The 18,493-nt window shown below is 66.8% G+C and overlaps 7 protein-coding genes across 7 annotated transcripts; 3 read left to right on the top strand and 4 right to left on the bottom strand.

The window, feature by feature from the left end:
• Positions 1 to 380: 380 nt before the first annotated feature.
• On the bottom strand, positions 381 to 1,299 carry EMIHUDRAFT_459905 (hypothetical protein; the record flags this gene model as incomplete). The annotated part of the gene is made up of 3 exons (XM_005762067.1): positions 1,089 to 1,299; positions 648 to 1,019; positions 381 to 531 (listed from the first exon to the last, which is right to left on the bottom strand). Coding segments are annotated over exons 1-3 (672 nt in total), but the record flags the coding sequence as incomplete, so codon positions are not given.
• A 2,863-nt stretch (positions 1,300 to 4,162) lies between these two features.
• EMIHUDRAFT_459906 (hypothetical protein) lies at positions 4,163 to 6,518 on the bottom strand. Its single transcript, XM_005762068.1, has 8 exons — positions 5,928 to 6,518; positions 5,613 to 5,852; positions 5,327 to 5,524; positions 5,153 to 5,212; positions 5,006 to 5,077; positions 4,627 to 4,851; positions 4,229 to 4,523; positions 4,163 to 4,204 (listed from the first exon to the last, which is right to left on the bottom strand). The coding sequence occupies exons 1-7, from the start codon at positions 6,348 to 6,350 to the stop codon at positions 4,473 to 4,475; spliced, it is 1,269 nt and encodes a 422-aa protein (XP_005762125.1). The 5' UTR covers positions 6,351 to 6,518; the 3' UTR covers positions 4,163 to 4,204; positions 4,229 to 4,472.
• A 901-nt stretch (positions 6,519 to 7,419) lies between these two features.
• Positions 7,420 to 9,686, top strand: EMIHUDRAFT_471024 (hypothetical protein; the record flags this gene model as incomplete). Its single annotated transcript, XM_005762069.1, has 4 exons — positions 7,420 to 7,920; positions 8,596 to 8,955; positions 9,046 to 9,155; positions 9,231 to 9,686. The coding sequence occupies 4 exons, from the start codon at positions 7,420 to 7,422 to the stop codon at positions 9,412 to 9,414; spliced, it is 1,155 nt and encodes a 384-aa protein (XP_005762126.1). The 3' UTR covers positions 9,415 to 9,686.
• A 321-nt stretch (positions 9,687 to 10,007) lies between these two features.
• Positions 10,008 to 14,900, bottom strand: EMIHUDRAFT_120723 (hypothetical protein; the record flags this gene model as incomplete). Its single annotated transcript, XM_005762070.1, has 3 exons — positions 10,008 to 10,574; positions 12,348 to 12,797; positions 14,661 to 14,900. The coding sequence occupies 3 exons, from the start codon at positions 14,898 to 14,900 to the stop codon at positions 10,008 to 10,010; spliced, it is 1,257 nt and encodes a 418-aa protein (XP_005762127.1).
• Positions 14,887 to 15,450, top strand: EMIHUDRAFT_248704 (hypothetical protein; the record flags this gene model as incomplete). The annotated part of the gene is made up of 3 exons (XM_005762071.1): positions 14,887 to 14,910; positions 15,099 to 15,363; positions 15,440 to 15,450. 3 exons carry the CDS (start codon positions 14,887 to 14,889, stop codon positions 15,448 to 15,450), a joined length of 300 nt encoding a protein of 99 aa, XP_005762128.1.
• A 31-nt stretch (positions 15,451 to 15,481) lies between these two features.
• Positions 15,482 to 16,252, top strand: EMIHUDRAFT_248705 (hypothetical protein; the record flags this gene model as incomplete). The annotated part of the gene is made up of 1 exon (XM_005762072.1): positions 15,482 to 16,252. The coding sequence occupies one exon, from the start codon at positions 15,482 to 15,484 to the stop codon at positions 16,250 to 16,252; it is 771 nt and encodes a 256-aa protein (XP_005762129.1).
• Positions 16,253 to 17,056: 804 nt separating this feature from the next.
• EMIHUDRAFT_248706 (Hypothetical protein) lies at positions 17,057 to 18,198 on the bottom strand (the record flags this gene model as incomplete). The annotated part of the gene is made up of 5 exons (XM_005762073.1): positions 17,057 to 17,252; positions 17,330 to 17,521; positions 17,713 to 17,777; positions 17,856 to 17,930; positions 18,133 to 18,198. The coding sequence occupies 5 exons, from the start codon at positions 18,196 to 18,198 to the stop codon at positions 17,057 to 17,059; spliced, it is 594 nt and encodes a 197-aa protein (XP_005762130.1).
• Positions 18,199 to 18,493: the final 295 nt, after the last annotated feature.

Genomic DNA, 18,493 nt, shown 5'->3' on the forward strand with positions numbered 1-18,493 from the left:
GGCGGCCGTGTGAGGGATTGGGGGCGTGTGGGGGCGTGTGGGGGGCGTGTGGAGGCGTGTGGGGGGCGTGTGGGGCGTGTGTGGGGGTTGCAGGAGGGTGCGCGGGAAGGGTGTGCAGGAGGTTGCAGCAAGTGTGTGTGGGAGGGGGCAGAGACAGGGCCTGGCAGTCGAGCAAGGGTTCGGGTACTGTGGGGTACGGAAGGGTGGATTCGGGTACCGTGGGGTAAGGGAGGTTAGGTTCGGGTACTGTGTGGGGTACGGGAGGGTGGGTTCGGGTACCGTGGGGTAAGGGACTGTGGCGTACGGGAGGTTAGGTTCGGGTACTGTGGGGTAGGGGAGGGTGGGTTCGGGTACTGTGGGGTAGGGGAGGGTGGGTTCGGGTACTGTGGGGTAGGGGAGGGTGGGTTCGGGTACTGTGGGGTAGGGGGCCTGGCAGTCGAGCAACACTGCGCCCGTGCAGACTGCGGCGGCAGCCTTCGAGCCCGGCGCGTTCTGCGTCAGCCAGAGCGGGTCCAGCGCGCACGCCGCCGCCTGAGGCAGCGGCGGCCGGGCAGGGATTGGACCGGCAACAGCAGTCGCCTCTCCAGTGGGTGACTTCCTGCCCCACCAGGGCATCTCTCCCGCGGGCAACACCCTCCTCTCGGGACGTCCCGGCGTGACGCCCTCCCTCGCGCCTGTAGCAGCCACGCCGAGCGGAGACCGCGCCGCGCCTCGGCCGGCCACGCCTCCTCCCCCTCGCTGTCGTCCGAGTCGGCCGCGCCGTCCGACACCTCGACCCTGTGGGCGACGGGCGCTTTGCCGAACTCGTGCTGCTGTTTGAGCGCGTGCCAGGTGAGGTGGCGCAGCAGCCGGTGGTCCACGCGGAGCGGCGTCCACCCGCCGTCGTAGTAGGCGCGCCACAGCCCGCGGAACTCGCTAAACGGCGGGTGGTCGCCGGGCCGCAGGCCAAGCCCCGATGGGTCGACGTCGACGCCAAAGTGCAGCCGGAGGCGACGCTGCCAGTTGGACAGGCTGGCCGCCTAGGCACGCGTCGGTAGACGCTGAGGGTTGCGGCTTGTGGAAAGAGTGCTCAGTTTGTGCGGGATCGCCTCTCGCATCGACCGGGACGCTGCGGCGGCGTGAGCCCAGTCGCTCGGCTCGTCCACGAAGGAGAGCACGAGCTGCAGCATGTCGTCATCGATAGAATCGAGGTGTAGCGAGCAGCCCTCCGAGCGCGCGGCGCACGCCGGTATTAACATGCTGCTTAAGCTCTACTCGCAGCTGCGTCACGGCCAGGTACAAGAAGCCGCCCTGATGGAACCCGTCCGCCGCCGAATCCGTCCACCCTTTCTTTTTTCTTGATTTCTCGGCGAGCATGGCAGTTCTTCACCTTTCTACCTACCTACCTACCTCGGCGAAACCCCTCTCCCTGTTACCTCTTACCCCAACAACCAACAACAACACCACCGTTCATCATGAGCGTACGAAGTGCGTGTCCCTCCGCGCATCCTCTCCCGCATAATAACTCGCCGGGCCGGCCATCAGCTTCGTGAAGAGCTGCGGGTCCGTCTCTGCCCACCTCGAGATGGTGGCGGCTGCCGGGCCGGTCACGCCGAGACGCGCCAGGGCGGCGGTGGCGCGGCGCCAGTCGCCATCGCCGCCGCCAGCCCCCATCTCTCCCCTCCCCGGGCAGGACTCATTCAAAGGGGCTGTCAGCCAGTCAGCCTTTTTGTGGTTGCCCCGCCACCTGCCCGTGTCGCCGAGGTGGTGGACGTAAGTGACCAGGCGGTGTCGGTTTTCCCGGCGGAACTGGCCGCCAAATATCTTGTCGCTCGCTCCCGCGGTCCGGTAGTTGGACGGGTAGACGGGGCTCGTTCGATTGGCCATGTAGAGCTGGAAAAAGCCAAGATTGGTCACAAGCTACGAGGGACGGCGCCTGGTGGTGTGGTCTGGGATGTGTCATGGCGAGTCGGACAATCTCGCGACTAGAGGCCTCACCCCACTGCCGGTCTGCGTGTCGGCGTGGTACTTCCCTGCGATCGCGTCCGCCGGCGTGCGGTACACGCAACGGTTGACGATTCCCAGCAGCTCGCGGTCAGACGTGGGGAGGTGGTGGTAGATGGTTGACCACACCTTTGGAATGGGGCGTGAGCAAAAGGTGCTGACGCCCGGTGCCCTAAATGCGGGTGTGCAGTAAGCAGCACACCTTTGCCGGGACACAGATGTCTGCGTCCAGCAGCAGCACATGCCCTCCGATGACCTTTAGGTCGGCATGCAACCTGCGCTGTACCTTGCGTGGACAGAAACAGGGGATTATTGCGATTGTGGGCCTTGATGACAGTTCCGAGCGTCACGACCGCTCACCTCCTGGAGTGCCCGACCCTTGTTGAACGGGTCACCATTCAGGTGCAGAGCCTCCGTGACATGGCACCGCGTCAGGCGAGACTGGGAGCAAACGCGCTGCGTTTCTCTGTCCATCGGGCTCGTGATGACTATCGTGTGGTTGACAAAGCCCCGGCTGCACTGTAGACTGACGGCGAGCGTGTCGCTCTGGTTCTCGCTGACGGTGACGCGCACCAAATGCACTGGAGTCGGCGTGGGGGAGAGAGCTGGGCGCGTGCGTCCCCGTACGCGGTGTGCCTCGAGAACAAGCAACGCGAGCACGGCCCTGCTCACAGAAAACTGCGGCCGCCAGCGACTGAGCGTCTCGCTGGCGGACGGGGAGAGGAACACAAAGGGACGTCCGGACGTCCATCCACTGGGATGAGAATACTGGAGATCTGAGGTCGAATCTGCCGATTCCACAGCCGCCCACAGGAGCGCCGCCTCAACACGGGGTCTCGGCTCTATCGAGCCATGCTAGCTCCAGCCGCAGCCCCACCCGGCCGCCCGAGGGTGTTCCCGCAGGCAGAGAAGACCAATAATCCTGGGGGAAGTAACCTTCTCTGGTAGGACGGGAACGAGATGATAGTAGGGAGTAGAAGAAAGCAAAGAGGAGCCCTGCGCACGCACGACTCCGCAGGAGAAACCCCTCCCGCCCGTGCTTGAGCAGCGCAGCCTCCTCCTCCCTACGCGCAAGCTGGGCATGAGGATGATGGCGATTATGTCATGGCGGCAGCATCTGTAGGAGTAATGCCTTTTACTCGGAGTTTTATCACCTCCATCTCCGACAACGAAAGGCTAGAAGGAGTTTGGCAGAAGGGCGATATGCGCGCCGCCGAGTCTCTGCGTCTCTTGTGGTCATGTGCCACTGTGCACCGCTCCACCGTCTACACAAGCGTGGTTGCTGGTTCTCTGGTGATCTGTGATCTGTGAGGGAGGGTCCGCCCGCACAGGCGCATTTATTTTGTATACCGAGGCGGTGCCCGGTGCCGAACCTGTCGGACCTTAAGACAGCGTTGTAGATCCCTGGGCGAGGGTGGTGGCGTCCCCGTCGGGTCAGGGCTGAAGGCGGGGGAGACCAACCCGATCTCTCCGGCGTCCCGGGAGCCGTGATTGACACCCTCCCCCCGTGCCAACAGCCCCATGGAGGTAGGCCGCTCGTCTAGCCAATCAGCCTTAAGCGAGCGGCCTGGCCGTTGGAATGGCCGAGTTTGGCGGGGGGGAGGCCAATGACCTGCCTAGTAAGCCGACATGCCAGGCATGCCGACCTTTCGGAGCCCCCCCTCCGAGACGCGAGGCCAGCGCACTTGGGGCCGAGCCCCAGTCGAGAGCCCCAGCGTGCACCGTCCCACACGCCTCACGCGGCCTCTGACTGGAACGGGATCGCAAGCGAGTCCCCCAGGCCGGCGCGCGTCTTCCGGGAGAGGGGCGGGAGCGAGGGACCTTCTTAGTAAGCCGGCATGCAGGCGCATGCACGGCCGTTCAAAAACTTTCCCAGCCGTTGGAATGGCTGCGCTCCCGCCCCTCACGCCGGGTGGACAAGCGGGGGGGAGGTCAATGACCTGCCTAGTCGCCCGACATGCCAGGCATGCCGACCTTTCGGAGCCCCCCCTCGTAGACGTGTGCCGCTGGGATCAAGCCAGTACGCGCCCGAGGCGCGGCGAGGGCGACGGGCCCCCGGTAGTAGACGTTGGCGCCGAAGGGGGAGGAGTCGCCGAAGGACGGGTAGTCGTCGGTCATGCGGGGGGAGGGGAGGAGTTCTCTGTGGTTGACAAGTCTTTGAGACGTTTCAGGGGTTGGGTTTTGTAACTCGTCATGCCATGGATGATCGACACTGACACCACTCAAAAGTCAAATGAGCGCCACTCTCTGCCGGGTGCGCACAATACACGGCTCTACGAAAGTCGCCACATCTCAACCCCAATGCGCGCTGCACATCCTCTGCGCGTTCATGCGAACACCCCCGCCTCCCTCCGGCTCGCTCAGAGACATGGCGCAAGAAGCGGCCCAAGAGCTCCGCTCGGCCGCGGCGATGGCCCACTGTACCCACGAATAGCCTCCATCAGGCAGCACAGCACAGCTCCTCCCCAGTTCGAGGACGACGGAGCCGGTCAGGGCTTTACTATCTTTGACGCGCCACCCACCGCCGCTCCAGGGAGCACCTGAGGTAGTGTCGGGGGGCGGGCCAGGTCAAACGGAGCAGCGAAGCAGGGGGGTGATGCGCGAGAGAGCGATGCGCGAACGGCGGTAGGGGAGAGGTCGCACCGAGCCGCTGCTCGATGCCGCCTTCGCTGCTGCCTTGGCCTTGGACTCGGCCGACTTGAGCACCTTGGCCGCCTCGCCCTCCGCCTTTTTGCTGAGCGCCGCCGCCTGCTTTTCCGCCTCGGCCGTCACCTTGGCCGCCTTGGCCGCCGCGTCCGCCTCGATCTTGGCTGCCTGCTCGCCCGCCTTTGCGGCGCTCGCCTCGGCCTTCTCTAGATCGCCCGCAGTCTGTGCCGCCAGGACGGAGGCGTTCAGCGGAAGGAGTGGGTGGGTGAGGGCGGCGAGAGGGGCGGCGAGAGGCTGGTATGTCGGCGGCGAGATGGCGGCGAGGGCGGCGGTGGGTTGACCGGCGCGGGGGGGGGGGGGGAGCGGTGCGGCGCGCCTTGTCGACTGCCTTTGCCGCCTTGTCCGCCTTCTTGGTGGCCCTCGCCGCGTCGTCCTTGAGGCGCTTGACCTACGGGGGCACGCGGCGGACCTGTCTTGGACCTGTCCAGGGCACATCCTTGGATCTCGCCCTGGCGCAGGGCACCTCGTCCTTCAGCTCGCCTCGCGTGCCAAAGTTGAGGAAGAATGTCTTGTCGTACTCGGCCTGGAGGCGCGGTGTGGGGTGGGGGGGAGGGGCGAGGTGTGGGGTGGGGGGTGAGATCTTGTCGGACGCACGAGCACAACACCGGCTGCGATCTCGGCGGGCGGATCGGCGGACGCGCGGCGTCTGCCGTGGGAAGAGCGGGGGCGCAGAGGAGGGGCGGGGTGGCGCGGCAAACGGCGCCTGCGTCGCGGCGCCGCGCTGCTCGAGCGACGCGATCTCCGACCGCAAGCTGCTCAGCTCCGACTTTGCACCGCTCGCCTCGCGCCGCGCGGCAGACGCGACGCCCTCGGCCTGCGACCGGATCGCAGACGCCTGCGGCCGCGGTGCGCACCGGGGACGGGCTGAGCACGCCCGTCCCGACGAGTCTCCTCGGCCGAAGCTCGTGGGGAGGGGGCGCCACCTTGCTGGCCGCCTCCGAGGTCAGCGCGCCCGCCTCGGCCTTGGCCGCCGAGGTGAGCTGCCGGCCGGCGGCGGAGGCGTCGGCGACAACCTGCTCCGACTCGGCCTTTGCGGACGCGAGAATGCGCTGCACCTCCTCCGACGCGCCGTCGCCGCTCGCCGCAGCCGCCGCCCGCAGCTCCTCCTCGCGCGCCGCCCGCTGCTTCGCCGCCGCAGCCTTGGCCTCCTCTGCCGCCTTTGCCTGCGGGGCGGGGCGCGAGGGAAGGCCGAGGTGAGGAGATGGGGGAGGCGAGACGTCGCCCTCGGCGGCCGCCGCCTTGTCCGCCGCCGCCCGCTGCGCAGCCGCGTCCTTCACCGCCTTTGCCTCCTCCGCCTCCTTCGCCTTTGCTTTGACGGCGGCCGCCTTGGCCGCCGCGTCGTCGGCCGCCTTGTCGGCCGCTGGCGGCGGCTTCATCTCTGGCGCGTCGGGCAGCTTGAGGTCGGGCATGGCGGGCATCGAAAAGGAGGGCACCTTGAAGTCCGTGCTGGGCATCGCAGGGACCTTCAGGTCCGGCACCTTGAAGTCCGTGCTGGGCATCGCAGGGACCTTCAGGTCCGGCACCTTGAAGTCCGGCACTTTAAAGTCCGTGCTCGGCATCGCAGGGACCTTGAAATCGGGCACCTTGAAGTCCGTGCTGGGCATGCTGAACGAGGGCGCCGCCGGCGTGGCGGGGGCGGCTGCCGGCGCCTTCTGGCTCATCGGCGTCTGCTTCTCGGGAGGCGACGCCTTGCGCAGCTGCTGCTCCTGCCGGAATTTCTCATCGGCTGCTCGCTCGGCGGCCTCGCGCTCGGCTCGCAGAGCCGCGACGCGCGCCGCCTCGCCGCTTCCCGTCTCCACCTTCCCCTCTTCCCGTCTGCTGGCGGCTTCCTCCAGAAGCGATCCCAGGTCGAGCGATTTTCCGTCTGCCGTCTTGAGCGCCGGCGCCGCAGCGTCCGTCTGCGCCCGCATCTTGGCCTGCTGCTCGGGATCCTTGGCCACCTCGTTCTGCAGCTGGCCATAGTCGCGAACCTTGTAACCCGTAAACTCTTTGCCGCCGGGGATGAGCCCAGCAATCAGCTCGCCGCTGAGCTGGATCGGGAGGTGCGACGTCGACACCTCTGCAGGAAATACGTTGGCCGCAGCTGCGGTGGTGTAGGATCCGGTCGGATGACTGACTGCTGCATAGCGCACGAAGGCTGAAGGCGGAGCGTTCACAGGCAGCGTGTTCGTCTGCACGGGCAGCAGGCCCAGCGCCGAGCTGAAGATTGAGCTCGCCATTGCCGAAGCAGCAATTGCACCTGAAGACCTCGCGGCGGCCTGGGCGAACGACCGAACCATGCAGCGAACCAAGGGGATGCGTCCAGAGCGAACTCCGAAACCGAACGAACCGCGAGTTCACCGAACCAGTTCATGAACCAATTCGCCAGTTCGCCCGCGAACGTCAAAGGCTGTGTCGCGGCTGTGGAGCATGCTGCTCTTGATGTCCCTGGCTGCCCTCTCTCTCTCTCTGCTCTCCGCCTGCGCGATGCGACTCTACCTCTAGAGAGTCGCGCTGGCCTATACATGTATAGTTACTAGTCTTTCGAGGAGGAACGTGTTCTCGTTTTGAGAGAGAAGAGAGGAGAGAGCGTGGTAGATAGAGATTGGTGTGTTGTGACCTTTCGATACACGATAGGTCAGGATCCACCGGAGCTGTTGGTTGGTTCCCTTCAGTGCTTTCTTTTCTTTGCCACACACAGAGGCGGTCGGCACGTGGACCGGCATCAGCGGCCACCTCATCGCGCTCTGCATGATCGCCATGATGTTTACCGGCCTCGAGCGCTTCCGTCGCCGCAAGTGGGGGAAGGAGTGGGGCGGACACTCCATCTTTGTCAAGGTGCACAAGCTCTGGGTGCCCGTGCTCGTGCTCCTCTGGACCCACAGCAAGGCCTTCTGGGCGTACTCGCTCTTCCCGATGGGACTGATCCTCGTCGACAAGCTCATCGGCCGCCTGCGCGGCAAGGAGCCGGTCGAGCTGCTGCGCGCGGTCTCGCCGACCAAGGACGTGCTGCACCTGACGATGCGCCTCGCGAGCGGGCGCCGCTTCAAGTTCCAGGCGGGCCAGTACATCTTCCTGCAGGCGCCGGGCATCTCCGCGGAGTGGCACCCATTCACGCTCTCCTCCTCTCCGGAGGAGCGGACCTTCTCCCTCCACATCCGGAGCGGCCGCACACTGCTCGCTCCCCCCCCTGCACAACTAAGCCCATGGCCGACCCCCCCCCCCCAGCAGCAGCGCTCTGCTGCTGGGGGGGTCGGGACCCCCCCCCAGCAGCAGCGCTCTGCTGCTGGGGGGTCCGGACCCCCCCCCCAGCAGGAGCGCTCTGCCTGTGGGGGGTGCTGGCATCTCTGTACAGACAGCAGCTGTAAGTAGCATGCGTTCCAGTGGCGAGAATTTATGGTCGGCCTCAAAATCAGTGGTCTCACCGGCGGGCCCTCCTACTGCCAACCGGGAGGTGCGGGGCACGCCAGCCTCTCTTCTACGCCTCTCGTGCCTCGCGGCGCCTCTGCTTCAAGGGTGGAAGAGACGGCTCTCGCAGCCCATCATACGCCGTGGCTCAGCGGGCTGTACAAGATATTGTTCCCTATCTTCGCATGCTCGTCGTTGGTGATATCCACGCGAGGTCATACGCCACAGGCCAGCAATCACTCGATGATGAGACTACACTGATGTATAGGCGCGTGTGGTATTACAAGATAGACTCACATGGCCACAGTGTTTAGTAAAACGCCAGCACTCGACACGACGAAGGTGTATTGGGCTCGAAGGCGCGGTGAACACAACCGCTTCGAGCGTACCGCTCAAACACGAGCCGAGGGTGGAGGGGGGGGCGGCGGCGAAGAGGCGGGAGAGCTGGGTCCAGTGCGCTCTGCTGCTGGGGGGGTCAGACCCCCCCCCCTAGCAGCAGGGATGAGCTTAGTTGTGCAGGGGGGGTACCGAGCAATGTGCGGCCGCTCCCGGTGCCGGTCCGACATGGACTGGACCTACGCGCTGCGGCAGATGCTGCTCCCGGAGGAGGGCGGGCGAGCAAAGACGTTCTCCCGGCCGGGGACGCTGGTGTCGGCGACCAGCCAGTTCGCCAACGACGACCCGGGCAAGAGCCGCGCCATCTCGATCCCGCACACGCTCTTTGTGGACGGCCCGTACGGCAGCGCGAGCGAGGAGGTATTTCACTTCGAGGTGATGGTGCTCGTGGCGGCCGGGATCGGCGTCACCCCCTTCGCCAGCATCCTCAAGACGCTGGCCAAGCAGGCCCGGGAGGATCGCCTCGAGTCGCCGCTCAAAAAGGTGGCGCTCCCTCGCCCCCAATGGCCCGGTCACACACACGCGATCGCGCGCGCAGGCTCTCCACCCTACTCTTCCACGTGCCCGCTGCAGGTCGTCTTCTACTGGATCTGCCGCGACGATCGCGAGTTCCTCTCCTTCAAAGACGTGCTCGTCGACATCCTCGAGGACACGAGCCTCGCGGGCATCTTTGAGCTGAATACGTGCACATCACAGCTAGAGATGTTGCGAGACGCGCGTTGCCACGTGCGGCTGAGACGCTTCCTTGGCGCCGATAGGTACATTACGGGCGAGGTCAACCTCAAGTCTGTCTCGGCGGACGAGAAGTACAACCAGTATGCGGGCCGGCCAAACTGGAACCGCATCGGCCAAAGCATCGGCGACAGCTTCCCGACCAGCGACGTCGGCGTCTTCCTCTCCTCTGCGGGCCAAACGCCATCGGGAAGCAGCTGGCGGCGATGACCAGCAAGATGAACAAGTCGGACACCACCCGGCGCTTTGTGCTCCACAAGGACTCCTTCTGAGCGGCGCGCCACTGGCGCGCGCCGCGGTCGACCACAGCTGCGCCCCCTACAGTGAGAGATGCCTCAGTACCAACTTCGTACATGCATATAGTGTTCAATAATTATAGCGCGTGCCTCGGACTCGGCGTGTCCCTCCGGGGCGGAGGGGTTAGGAGAGAGGGTGAGTGCATCCTCTCGGTTTTTGGGGCTCCATTTTTCCTTTTCACTTGAGAGGTGGATCTGTGTAAAATTAATTTTACACAAAAAGAAAAAACTGTCCGCCCCGCCCGCGGCCGCGCACGGTGGCAAGCGGGCGGCGGCGCGGTTCACAGTGTCTCTCCTCGCGCGGCGAGCACCGCAGTCCGCGCGCGGAGTTCGCCCCACAAGCCCCCCCCCCCCCCCCTCTGACCTCCCCGGCTCCAATGAACAGCGACAACACCCAAGCACACATCTCAGTGCACGGCGAGCGCGTCCTCGACGGAAGCTCCCAAGCTCCACCCAGAGAGAGAGTCCGCAGGGTGGTGGCCACGCGCCTCTTCTGAGCAGCTCGCGCTATGAGCGCTGGGCCGCCTCCGCTGCCATCCTGGCGGCAGTCGCCCTGGCCATCGCAGCGGCTGCAGCAGCACGCCTCGCCTCTGTCGCGGCCCTCGCCTCCTCGAGCGCCGTCTCCTTCCTCGCCAGCGCTGTGGTGGCCTCCTCCAGCGCCGCCCTGACCTCCGCCTGCGCCGCCCTGGCCTCCGCCTGTGCAGCTTCGGCATCCGCCTCCGCCGCCTCAGCCGCCGCCTCCGCCTCCGCCTCCTCCTCCGCCTCCTCCTCCGCCGCGTCCGCCGCAGCGTCCAAGCGAGCCGCCTCGGCCACCTCGGCCGACGCCGCCGCCTGGCTCTCCGGCGTGATGCCGAGCCGCATCCTCTCCTCGGTGAGCGTCTCGAGAAGCAGGAGGATCCTCGCCTCCTCGGCCTTCTTCGCAGCCTCGGCTGCGTCTGCCTCCAACGGCACCTCGGCACCCTCCTCGGGCTCCTGCGACGGCCCCGCCCCGCCCGCCCCGCCGCCCTTCTTCTTCTTCTTGCCCTTCTTGCCCTTGCCGCGCTTCTTCTCCGCCTCGACCTCCGCCAGCAGCTCCTCGGCGTGCCGCGCCGCCTCCTTCTCCTCCGCCGCCCTCTGCGCCGCCCTCTCCGCCGCTCCTGCGGCCCACGCCGCCGCCTCCGCCGCCTTCTCCGCGGCCTTCTCGGCCGCTGCATGCTCCTCGAGGGCGCACACGCACTCGGCGTGGCCCTTCTCCTTGGCCCACAGCAGCGCGGTCGTGCCATCTGCACTGCACAGCGTCACATCTGCGCCCGCCCGCAGCAGGCAGAGCAGGGCGGCGGGTGGCCAAAGAAAGCGGCGAGAATCAGTGCGGTGTCGCCGTTGTGGCACTGATGGTCGATCGCCGCGCCGTGCCGGATCAGTGAGTCGACCACTTTCTCGTGACCGTTGGTGGCGGCGCTCATCAGCGCGGTGCTGCAGTCTCTGCCGTTTCGCTCGTTGATCTCCGCGCCGTGCCGCAACGCCAACTCGACCAGCTTCTCGAAGCCATTCATGGCGGCCATACTCAGCGCGGTGGTGCCTTTGCTGTTCTGCAACGAGACATCCGCACCGCGCTGGAGCAGCGCCTCGGCCAGCCCCTCGTGGCCCTTGGCCATTGCGAGCATCAGCAGCGTCACGCCGCTCAGAGGGCCGTCCGAAAAGACGTCCACGAACGCCGCGTCGACCCGCCCGCCGCCGTCGAGCCACGCCAGCACCGCCTCCTCGTCGCCGTCGTCAGCCGCGTCCACAACCTCCTCTGGCACCACACCGCCGCTGCTCGGCTCGGCCTCCTTGCCTCCCTCGCCGCTCGAAGCAGAGGCTGCGGCACTCGCACCCGCCGCGTCTCCGCCGCCTGCCTCGGCCGACGGCGCCTTGCTCCGGCGCGCAGCCACCTCGCCGAGATACGTCTTGAAGGCCTGGACGCACTCGGCGTGGCCCCTCTCCTTGGCCCACTGCAGCGCCGTCTTGCCCGCCGCGTCGCGCAACGTCATGTCTGCGCCCGCCCGAAGAAGGCGGAGAATGACGGCGGGGCGGTTGAAGCAGGCGGCGAGAATCAACGCGGTGTCACCGTTCATGTCTTGCAGGTCGATCTCCGCGCCACGCCGCAGCAGCAGGTCGACCGCCCGCTCTTGTCCACCCTGGGCGGAAAATACCAGCGCCGTCCCCATCTCCGCTCCGTGCTGCAGCAGCATCTCCACCATTCGCTCGTTGCCACGGAAGGCGGCAGCGTTGAGCGCAGTGGTGCCGCAACTGTTCTGCAGGTTGATGTCCGCGCCACGCTTCAGGAGGAGCTCGACAATCTGCACGTGCTCTTTGCGTGCGGCAATCATCAGCAGGGTGCATGGAACCGTACTGCCGCCGACCTCAGAGGGTCGCTCAGCGAGAGTGTCGGCCTTCCCGCCGTCATTCAGCCACGATCGCACTGGTCCCACGCGGCCGTCCTCAGCCGCCTTCAGGACGTTCTTTGGGACTTCGCCACCCGGCGCGCTGTCAGCAGACGGCGGCGGCGTGCGGAGCGCGGCGTTGGCGCGGGAGCGCGAGGCGGGCATGGCTAAGCGGTTCGCGTGATCGATTTCTTTTCGCCGTAAAATTCTTTTCTGTCTTGACACACAGCAAGCTCCACCCAGAGAGTCCGCAGGGTGGTGGCCACGCGCCTCTTCTGAGCAGCTCGCGCTATGAGCGCTGGGCCGCCTCCGCTGCCATCCTGGCGGCAATCGCCCTGGCCCTCGCAGTGGCCACAGCAGCACCCCTTGCCTCTGCAGCGGCCGCAGCCTCCTCAAACGCCGTCTCGCCCCCCTCACGCGCCGCCGTGGCCTTCTCCATCGCCACCTTGGCCTCCTCCAGCGCCGCCACGACCTCGTCCATCGCCGCCCTGGCCGCCTCCTCCGCCGCCCTGGACTCCGCCCGTGCAGCCTCGGCCACAGCCAGCGCCGCCACGGCCGCCGCCTCCGCCTCCTCCTCCTCCTCCGCCTCCTCCTCCGCCTCGTCCGCCGCAGCATCCAAGCGAGCCGCCTCGGCCACCTCGGCCGAAGCCGCTGCCTGGCTCTCCGGCGTGATGCCGAGCCGCATCCTCTCCTCGGTGAGCGTCTCGAGAAGCCGGAGAAGCCTCTCCTCCTCGGCCTTCTTCGCCGCCTCAGCTGCGTCTGCCTCTGACGGCGCCTCGGTACCCTCCTCGGGCTCCTGCGACGGCCCAGCCCCGCCCGCCCCGCCGCCCTTCTTCTTCTTCTTGCCCTTCTTGCCCTTGGCGCGCTTCTCCGCCTCGACCTCCGCCAGCAGCTCCTCGGCGTGCCGCGCCGCCTCCTTCTCCTCCGCCGCCCTCTGCGCCGCCCTCTCCGCCGCTCCCGCGGCCCACGCCGCCTCCGCCGCCGCCTTCTCCGCCGCCTTCTCGGCCGCCGCATGCTCCTCGATTGCGCGCCCGCACTCGTTCTTGGCAAGCTGCAGCGCGGTCTTGCCACTCGTAGTGCACAGCGTCACGTCTGCGCCCGCCCGCAGTAGCTGACGCACGACGGTGAGGAGGCCGTGGTAAGCGGCCCGAATCAGTGCGGTGTCGCCGTTGTTGCACTGGACGTCGATGTCCGCGCCGTGCCGGATCAGCGCGTCGACCGCTTTCTCGTAGCCTTTGCCGGCGGCAACGCTCAGTGCTGTGCCGCCATTGTTGGCCTGAAGGTCGATCGCCGCGCCGTGCCGCAACGCCAACTCGACCAGCTTCTCGAAGCCATTCGCGGCGGCGAGAATCAGCGCGGTGCCGCCAACGCTGGTCTGCAACGAGAGATCCGCACCGCGCTGGAGCAACGCCTCGGCCAGCCCCTCGTGCCCACGCGTCATAGCGAGCATCAGCAGCGTCATGCCGCTCTCAGGGCCGTCCGAAAAGACGTACTCGAACGTCGCGTCGACCTGCCCGCCGCCGTCGAACCACGCCAGCACCGCCTCCTCGCCGCCTCGCTCAGCTGCTTGCACAACCTCCTCTGGCACCGCACCGCCGCACCGCCAGCACCTCCGCACGCCCGCACCGCCGCACGCCAGCACCGCCAGTGGCACCTCCGCGCTGCTCGGCTCGGCCTCCGCGCCCCCCTCGCCGCTCGAAGCAGAGGCTGCGGCACTCGCACCCGCCGCGTCTCCGCCGCCTGCCTCGGCCGACGGCGCCTTGCTCCGGCCTGCCGTCGCCACCTCCCCGAGATACGTCTTGAAGGCCTGGACGCACTCGGCGTGGCCCTCCTCCTTGGCCCACTGCAGTGCCGTCTTGCCGTCCTTGTCGCGCAACGTCATGTCTGCGCCCGCCCGCAGCAAGCGGAGCAGGACGACGGGGCGGTTGTGCACTGCGGCCTGCATCAGTGCGGTGCCACGCCGTTCATGTCTCGTGTTCTGCAGGTCGATCTCCGCGCCACGCCGCAGCAGCAGATCGACGACCCGCTCTTTGCCGCCCTGGGCAGCCGCTGCCAGCGCCGGCCAGGCCGAATCTTGCGGGCTCATCTCCGCTCCGTGCTGCAGCAGCATCTCCACCATTCCCTCGCGGCCGTGGTTGGCGGCAGCGCTGAGCGCAGTGGTGCCGCGACTGGTTTGCAGGTTGATGTCGGCATCGCGCTTCAGGAGGAGCTCGACAATCTGCGCGTGCCCGTTCTGTGCGGCGCGCATCAGCAGGGTGTATGGAATCGTACGGCCGCTGATCTGAGACTCAGCTTTGTAGAAGGTGTCGGCCTTCCCGCCGTCATTCAGCCACGATCGCACTGGTCCCACGCGGCCGTCCTTGGCCGCCTTGAGGACGTTCTTTGGGACTTCAGCACCCGTCCCGCTGTCAGCAGACGGCGGCGGCGTGCGGAGCGCGGCGTTGGCACGGGAAGCCCCAAGCCGGGCATGGGCTAAACCGGTTTCGCCGGGAATCGAAATTCCTTTTCGCCCGAAAAAATTCTTTTCTGTCTTGACACACAGCAAGCTCCACCCAGAGAGTCCGCAGGGTGGTGGCCACGCGCCTCTTCTGAGCAGCTCGCGCTATGAGCGCTGGGCCGCCTCCGCTGCCATCCTGGCGGCAATCGCCCTGGCCCTCGCAGTGGCCACAGCAGCACCCCTTGCCTCTGCAGCGGCCGCAGCCTCCTCAAACGCCGTCTCGCCCCCCTCACGCGCCGCCGTGGCCTTCTCCATCGCCACCTTGGCCTCCTCCAGCGCCGCCACGACCTCGTCCATCGCCGCCCTGGCCGCCTCCTCCGCCGCCCTGGACTCCGCCCGTGCAGCCTCGGCCACAGCCAGCGCCGCCACGGCCGCCGCCTCCGCCTCCTCCTCCTCCTCCGCCTCCTCCTCCGCCTCGTCCGCCGCAGCATCCAAGCGAGCCGCCTCGGCCACCTCGGCCGAAGCCGCTGCCTGGCTCTCCGGCGTGATGCCGAGCCGCATCCTCTCCTCGGTGAGCGTCTCGAGAAGCCGGAGAAGCCTCTCCTCCTCGGCCTTCTTCGCTAGAGGCTTGGTTGCCGCACGATTTCTCTTTTTGTCGCAGAAGCATTTTTTCGCGCCGTGATTTCTTTTCTTTTCCCTGTAGAGAGTGGCGGCAGCGCGTCCACCGGCCGCGGGATGGAGTACAACGATGCGACGCAGGTCATCGACGACGAGTCCGAGGAGGACGACGGCGACGCCGAGCAGTGGGCGGTCATTGAGATGCGCGACGGCGGCGAAGAGCAGAGCCACCCTCTGTTTGTCGACCCCGGCCGGACCGAGGACCGGTTCTGGATCGGGCGCGACGCGAGCTGCGAAGTGACCCTCGATGCGGCGAGCGTCTCGCGGCGGCACGCAGAGCTCGTCGTGCGGCGCAACAACAACATCCAAAACAGAATTCCCAAAACACCAAAAAGAATTTCACAAGGTAATAATGGACTCCCTAAGAATTGCGGTTGTGAAAAGAATTTCACGCATGCAGATTGCTTCGTCGGACGTACGAGTTACGGGGTAGGACGCTGCGCGATAGATCAACTCATCCGGGAATGGCGAACCTCCAAAGCCTCCTCTTCGTCGCCCTCTTCTTTGCCTCCGGCGTTGCGGTCTACGGCGCGTGCGAGGGCTGGTCACCGCTCTCCGCCTGCTACTTCATGGTGATCACGTCCACCACCGTCGGGTATGGTGATATGGCACCCGCCAGCCCCGCTGGCCGCCTGTACACATGCGCCTCCGCGCTCCTCGGCACCACGGTGATATTCAACGCCCTGCAGCCGGCCGTCGAGGCCGCCCTCACGCGTCTGCGCGCGGCGCTGGTGCCAGCGGTGGCTCTCAACATTGACACAGCCGACCCGCGGCTCTCACTCCGTGAGGTGAATCGGCGGATCAGCTACGGTCGGCGCCACCTGCGGGCCGCTCTCGGGCCGTTGCTGATCTTTGTCGTGGGGGTCGCCAACGCCCTGCTCTTTCTCGGGCTCGGCGCCATCGACGCCGTGTACTATGCCGTCGTGACGATGACAACGATTGGGTACGGCGACATCGCCCCTCCTCCCACGCCACTCGCCAAGCTCGCCGCTATCGTCTGGATCCCGCTGGCCGTCGTGGCGCTGGCGGATGGGGTGAATGAGTGGCTCGCGATCCGCACGCGAAAGCGCATAAGGGAACACTGCGACGCGGACGACACGGCGACCGATGACGATGGAAAGCCGATTGGGGAGGCGGAGTTCCTACGGCGCGTGCTGCACCGCGAGGGGCTCGTGGACGACGACACGCTGGCCTCGATCGCCCGAAAGTTCGCTGCGGTGAAGAAGGAGCAATGAAAGGAAGTGAGGAGAGGGTAGAGAGTCTCTGTAGCAAGATGGACAGTAGCGAATCCCGTAGCGTTCAATTCTCAATGTTTTTTGCTGCCTTCCCCATTGTACGAGCGTCTCGCTCGTCGCTGGGAGTACAAGCTACAGCCGACTACGGCGCTCATGCTTAGAGAATTCACAGTTGTCATGGCGCAGAGGCGAGGACGCCGAGGACGACGACGACGACTGGGCTCTCCGCTGGCCGGGCTGGCGAGGGACGAAGGAGACGCGGCGCGAAGGCGGCGAAGGCGGCGAAGGGAGGCGGCGATGACGAGGAGACAGCAGTGAGAGACACCTCTGCACCCGCTTGACCGCTGCATGGCGCAAGCCACTCGTAAGAAGCAAGAGCCGTTGACCCAAGCAGGTGGCTCGGGACGAGTGAAGTGTGAGATATGCGCGGAGTACGAGAGGCCCCAGAGACGCTCGAGAGCGATAGGCTCAAGCCTCGCGAGGCTAGCTCGAGGTCTCGCTCCCGACTATCTCATTGTTTTGACTCTAGTTCTCGCTTCTCGGCGCTCTGGCACAGAGCTAGGTCAGCGCCCCGGTAAAGCCGTATATTTCCACAGCCCGGCGTGTGGGTGTGCACGGTGTATCAGTGCGCTGGCCGCTGGCGCGTGGCGGTGCGGGTAGCGGTAAGCGGTATGCCATAGAATTAAGAAGCAAGAGCGGTTCGAACGGTGTGAAAAAAGCTGCGACACAATCATAGACCGGGTACCTTACGTTACTACACGGCAGTCTCTACGGCTCTGGCTCCGCCGGACGGGAAAGCGCGAGCTACTCGGCGTGGGCAATGCTGTGGCGCAGCTTGCGCAGCCAGCGCGCGTGCGACTGCATGAGCGACTGAACGCGCTCGCGCTGGCCGAGCCACGCGGCGGCGCCGGCGGTGTTGACTGCTGCCCGCGGCTGCGCCGCCGGCAGCCTCAGGCCCTCTCTGCCAAAGTCGACAAAATGCTGCTCGTGGTGCTGGCGCCTACAGCGGACGGCGCCCCTCGCGCTGAGGACACGCCTCGCGGGTGGCGGCGGCGGCGGCTCGAGAGGCGGCGGCACAGGAGCTGGCTTGATAGGTGGGCCGGCAGCGGCGCGGGCGGCGCAAACGGCCCACCGAAAACAGAGGGGGCGTTTGGCGCGGCGACGAGGCTCGTCAGCTCTGCGGCGATGCGGGCGAGCTCCTCGTGCAGCTCCTCCTCCCGGCGGCCGCCGCCTCCCCACTTGCCCCCGAGCCCGGCAGAGGCGGGCCGCCTAGGGACATGTCTCGGACATGTCACGGACATGTCTCGGACATGACGCCCCCGAGCGCGGCAGAGGCGGGCCGCCGGCGGGGGGCACTCCTCTTGCCGCCGGCCGACTGCTCGTCCGACTCCTCCGAGAGCTCGAGCATCTGGCGGTACGACCTGTTCACAGCTGCAGGTGTGAACAGCGTCTCTTCACACGAGAGCTCGAGCATCTGGCGGTACGACCCGTCCAGCTCCGCGAGCGACGCCTCCCACTCGCGCACCTACTCGGCACCGACCCTCGGCTGACCTCGGCTGGCCCTCGCCCTCCCCTCCCTGGCGGCGAGTCTCGCATCGCGCACCCACGCCGCCTGCTGCCGCACGTGCGCAGTCTCCTCGTTGAGCTGCTCGGCTTGCCGCTGCAGCGAGGCGCGCACCTGCACCGAGCAGGGCGGGGCAGGGCAGGCGTGGGGTATGGCGTGGGGTATGGCGGGGCGCGTGAGGGGCTGAGGGGGAGCAGCGCCAGCTGCAGAGCCTCTCGACGCTGCCTCGCCAAGTCTCTAGCAGCCAGACTCTGGCAGGCCTGGGGGAGCACGCGTGGCGAGGGTGCGGAAGTGGAAGGGTCTCGGAAGTGGCTACCTGCCGCATCAGCCGCCGCAGCGCGTCGCGCTGTGCGCCCTGCGGCAGCTCGCCGATCTTGTGCATGTCCGCCCGCCACTCGCGCTGTGCCTCTACCACGCGCCTCTGCCGCTCCTTGATGGAGCGCGCCTGCTCGTTCAGGTGCGACCGCACCTGCGCAGAAGAAGGCGGAGGCGGGGGTGAGGGAGAGGAGAGGAGAGAAAGAGGGAGAGGGAGGGGGGGGATGGGGATGGGGATGGGGAGAGGGAGAGAGGGAGAGACGGATAGAGGCGGAGAAAGGCGCAGATCCTCCATCAGGGAAAGCACCACGGACCGCACCCACCTTTGGCTTTTGTCTAAGGTGCGACGACTGCCGCTTCTG

The sequence above is a fragment of the Emiliania huxleyi genome, assembly GCF_000372725.1.
Source record: "Emiliania huxleyi CCMP1516 unplaced genomic scaffold EMIHUscaffold_696, whole genome shotgun sequence".
Lineage (NCBI taxonomy): Eukaryota > Haptophyta > Isochrysidales > Noelaerhabdaceae > Emiliania > Emiliania huxleyi.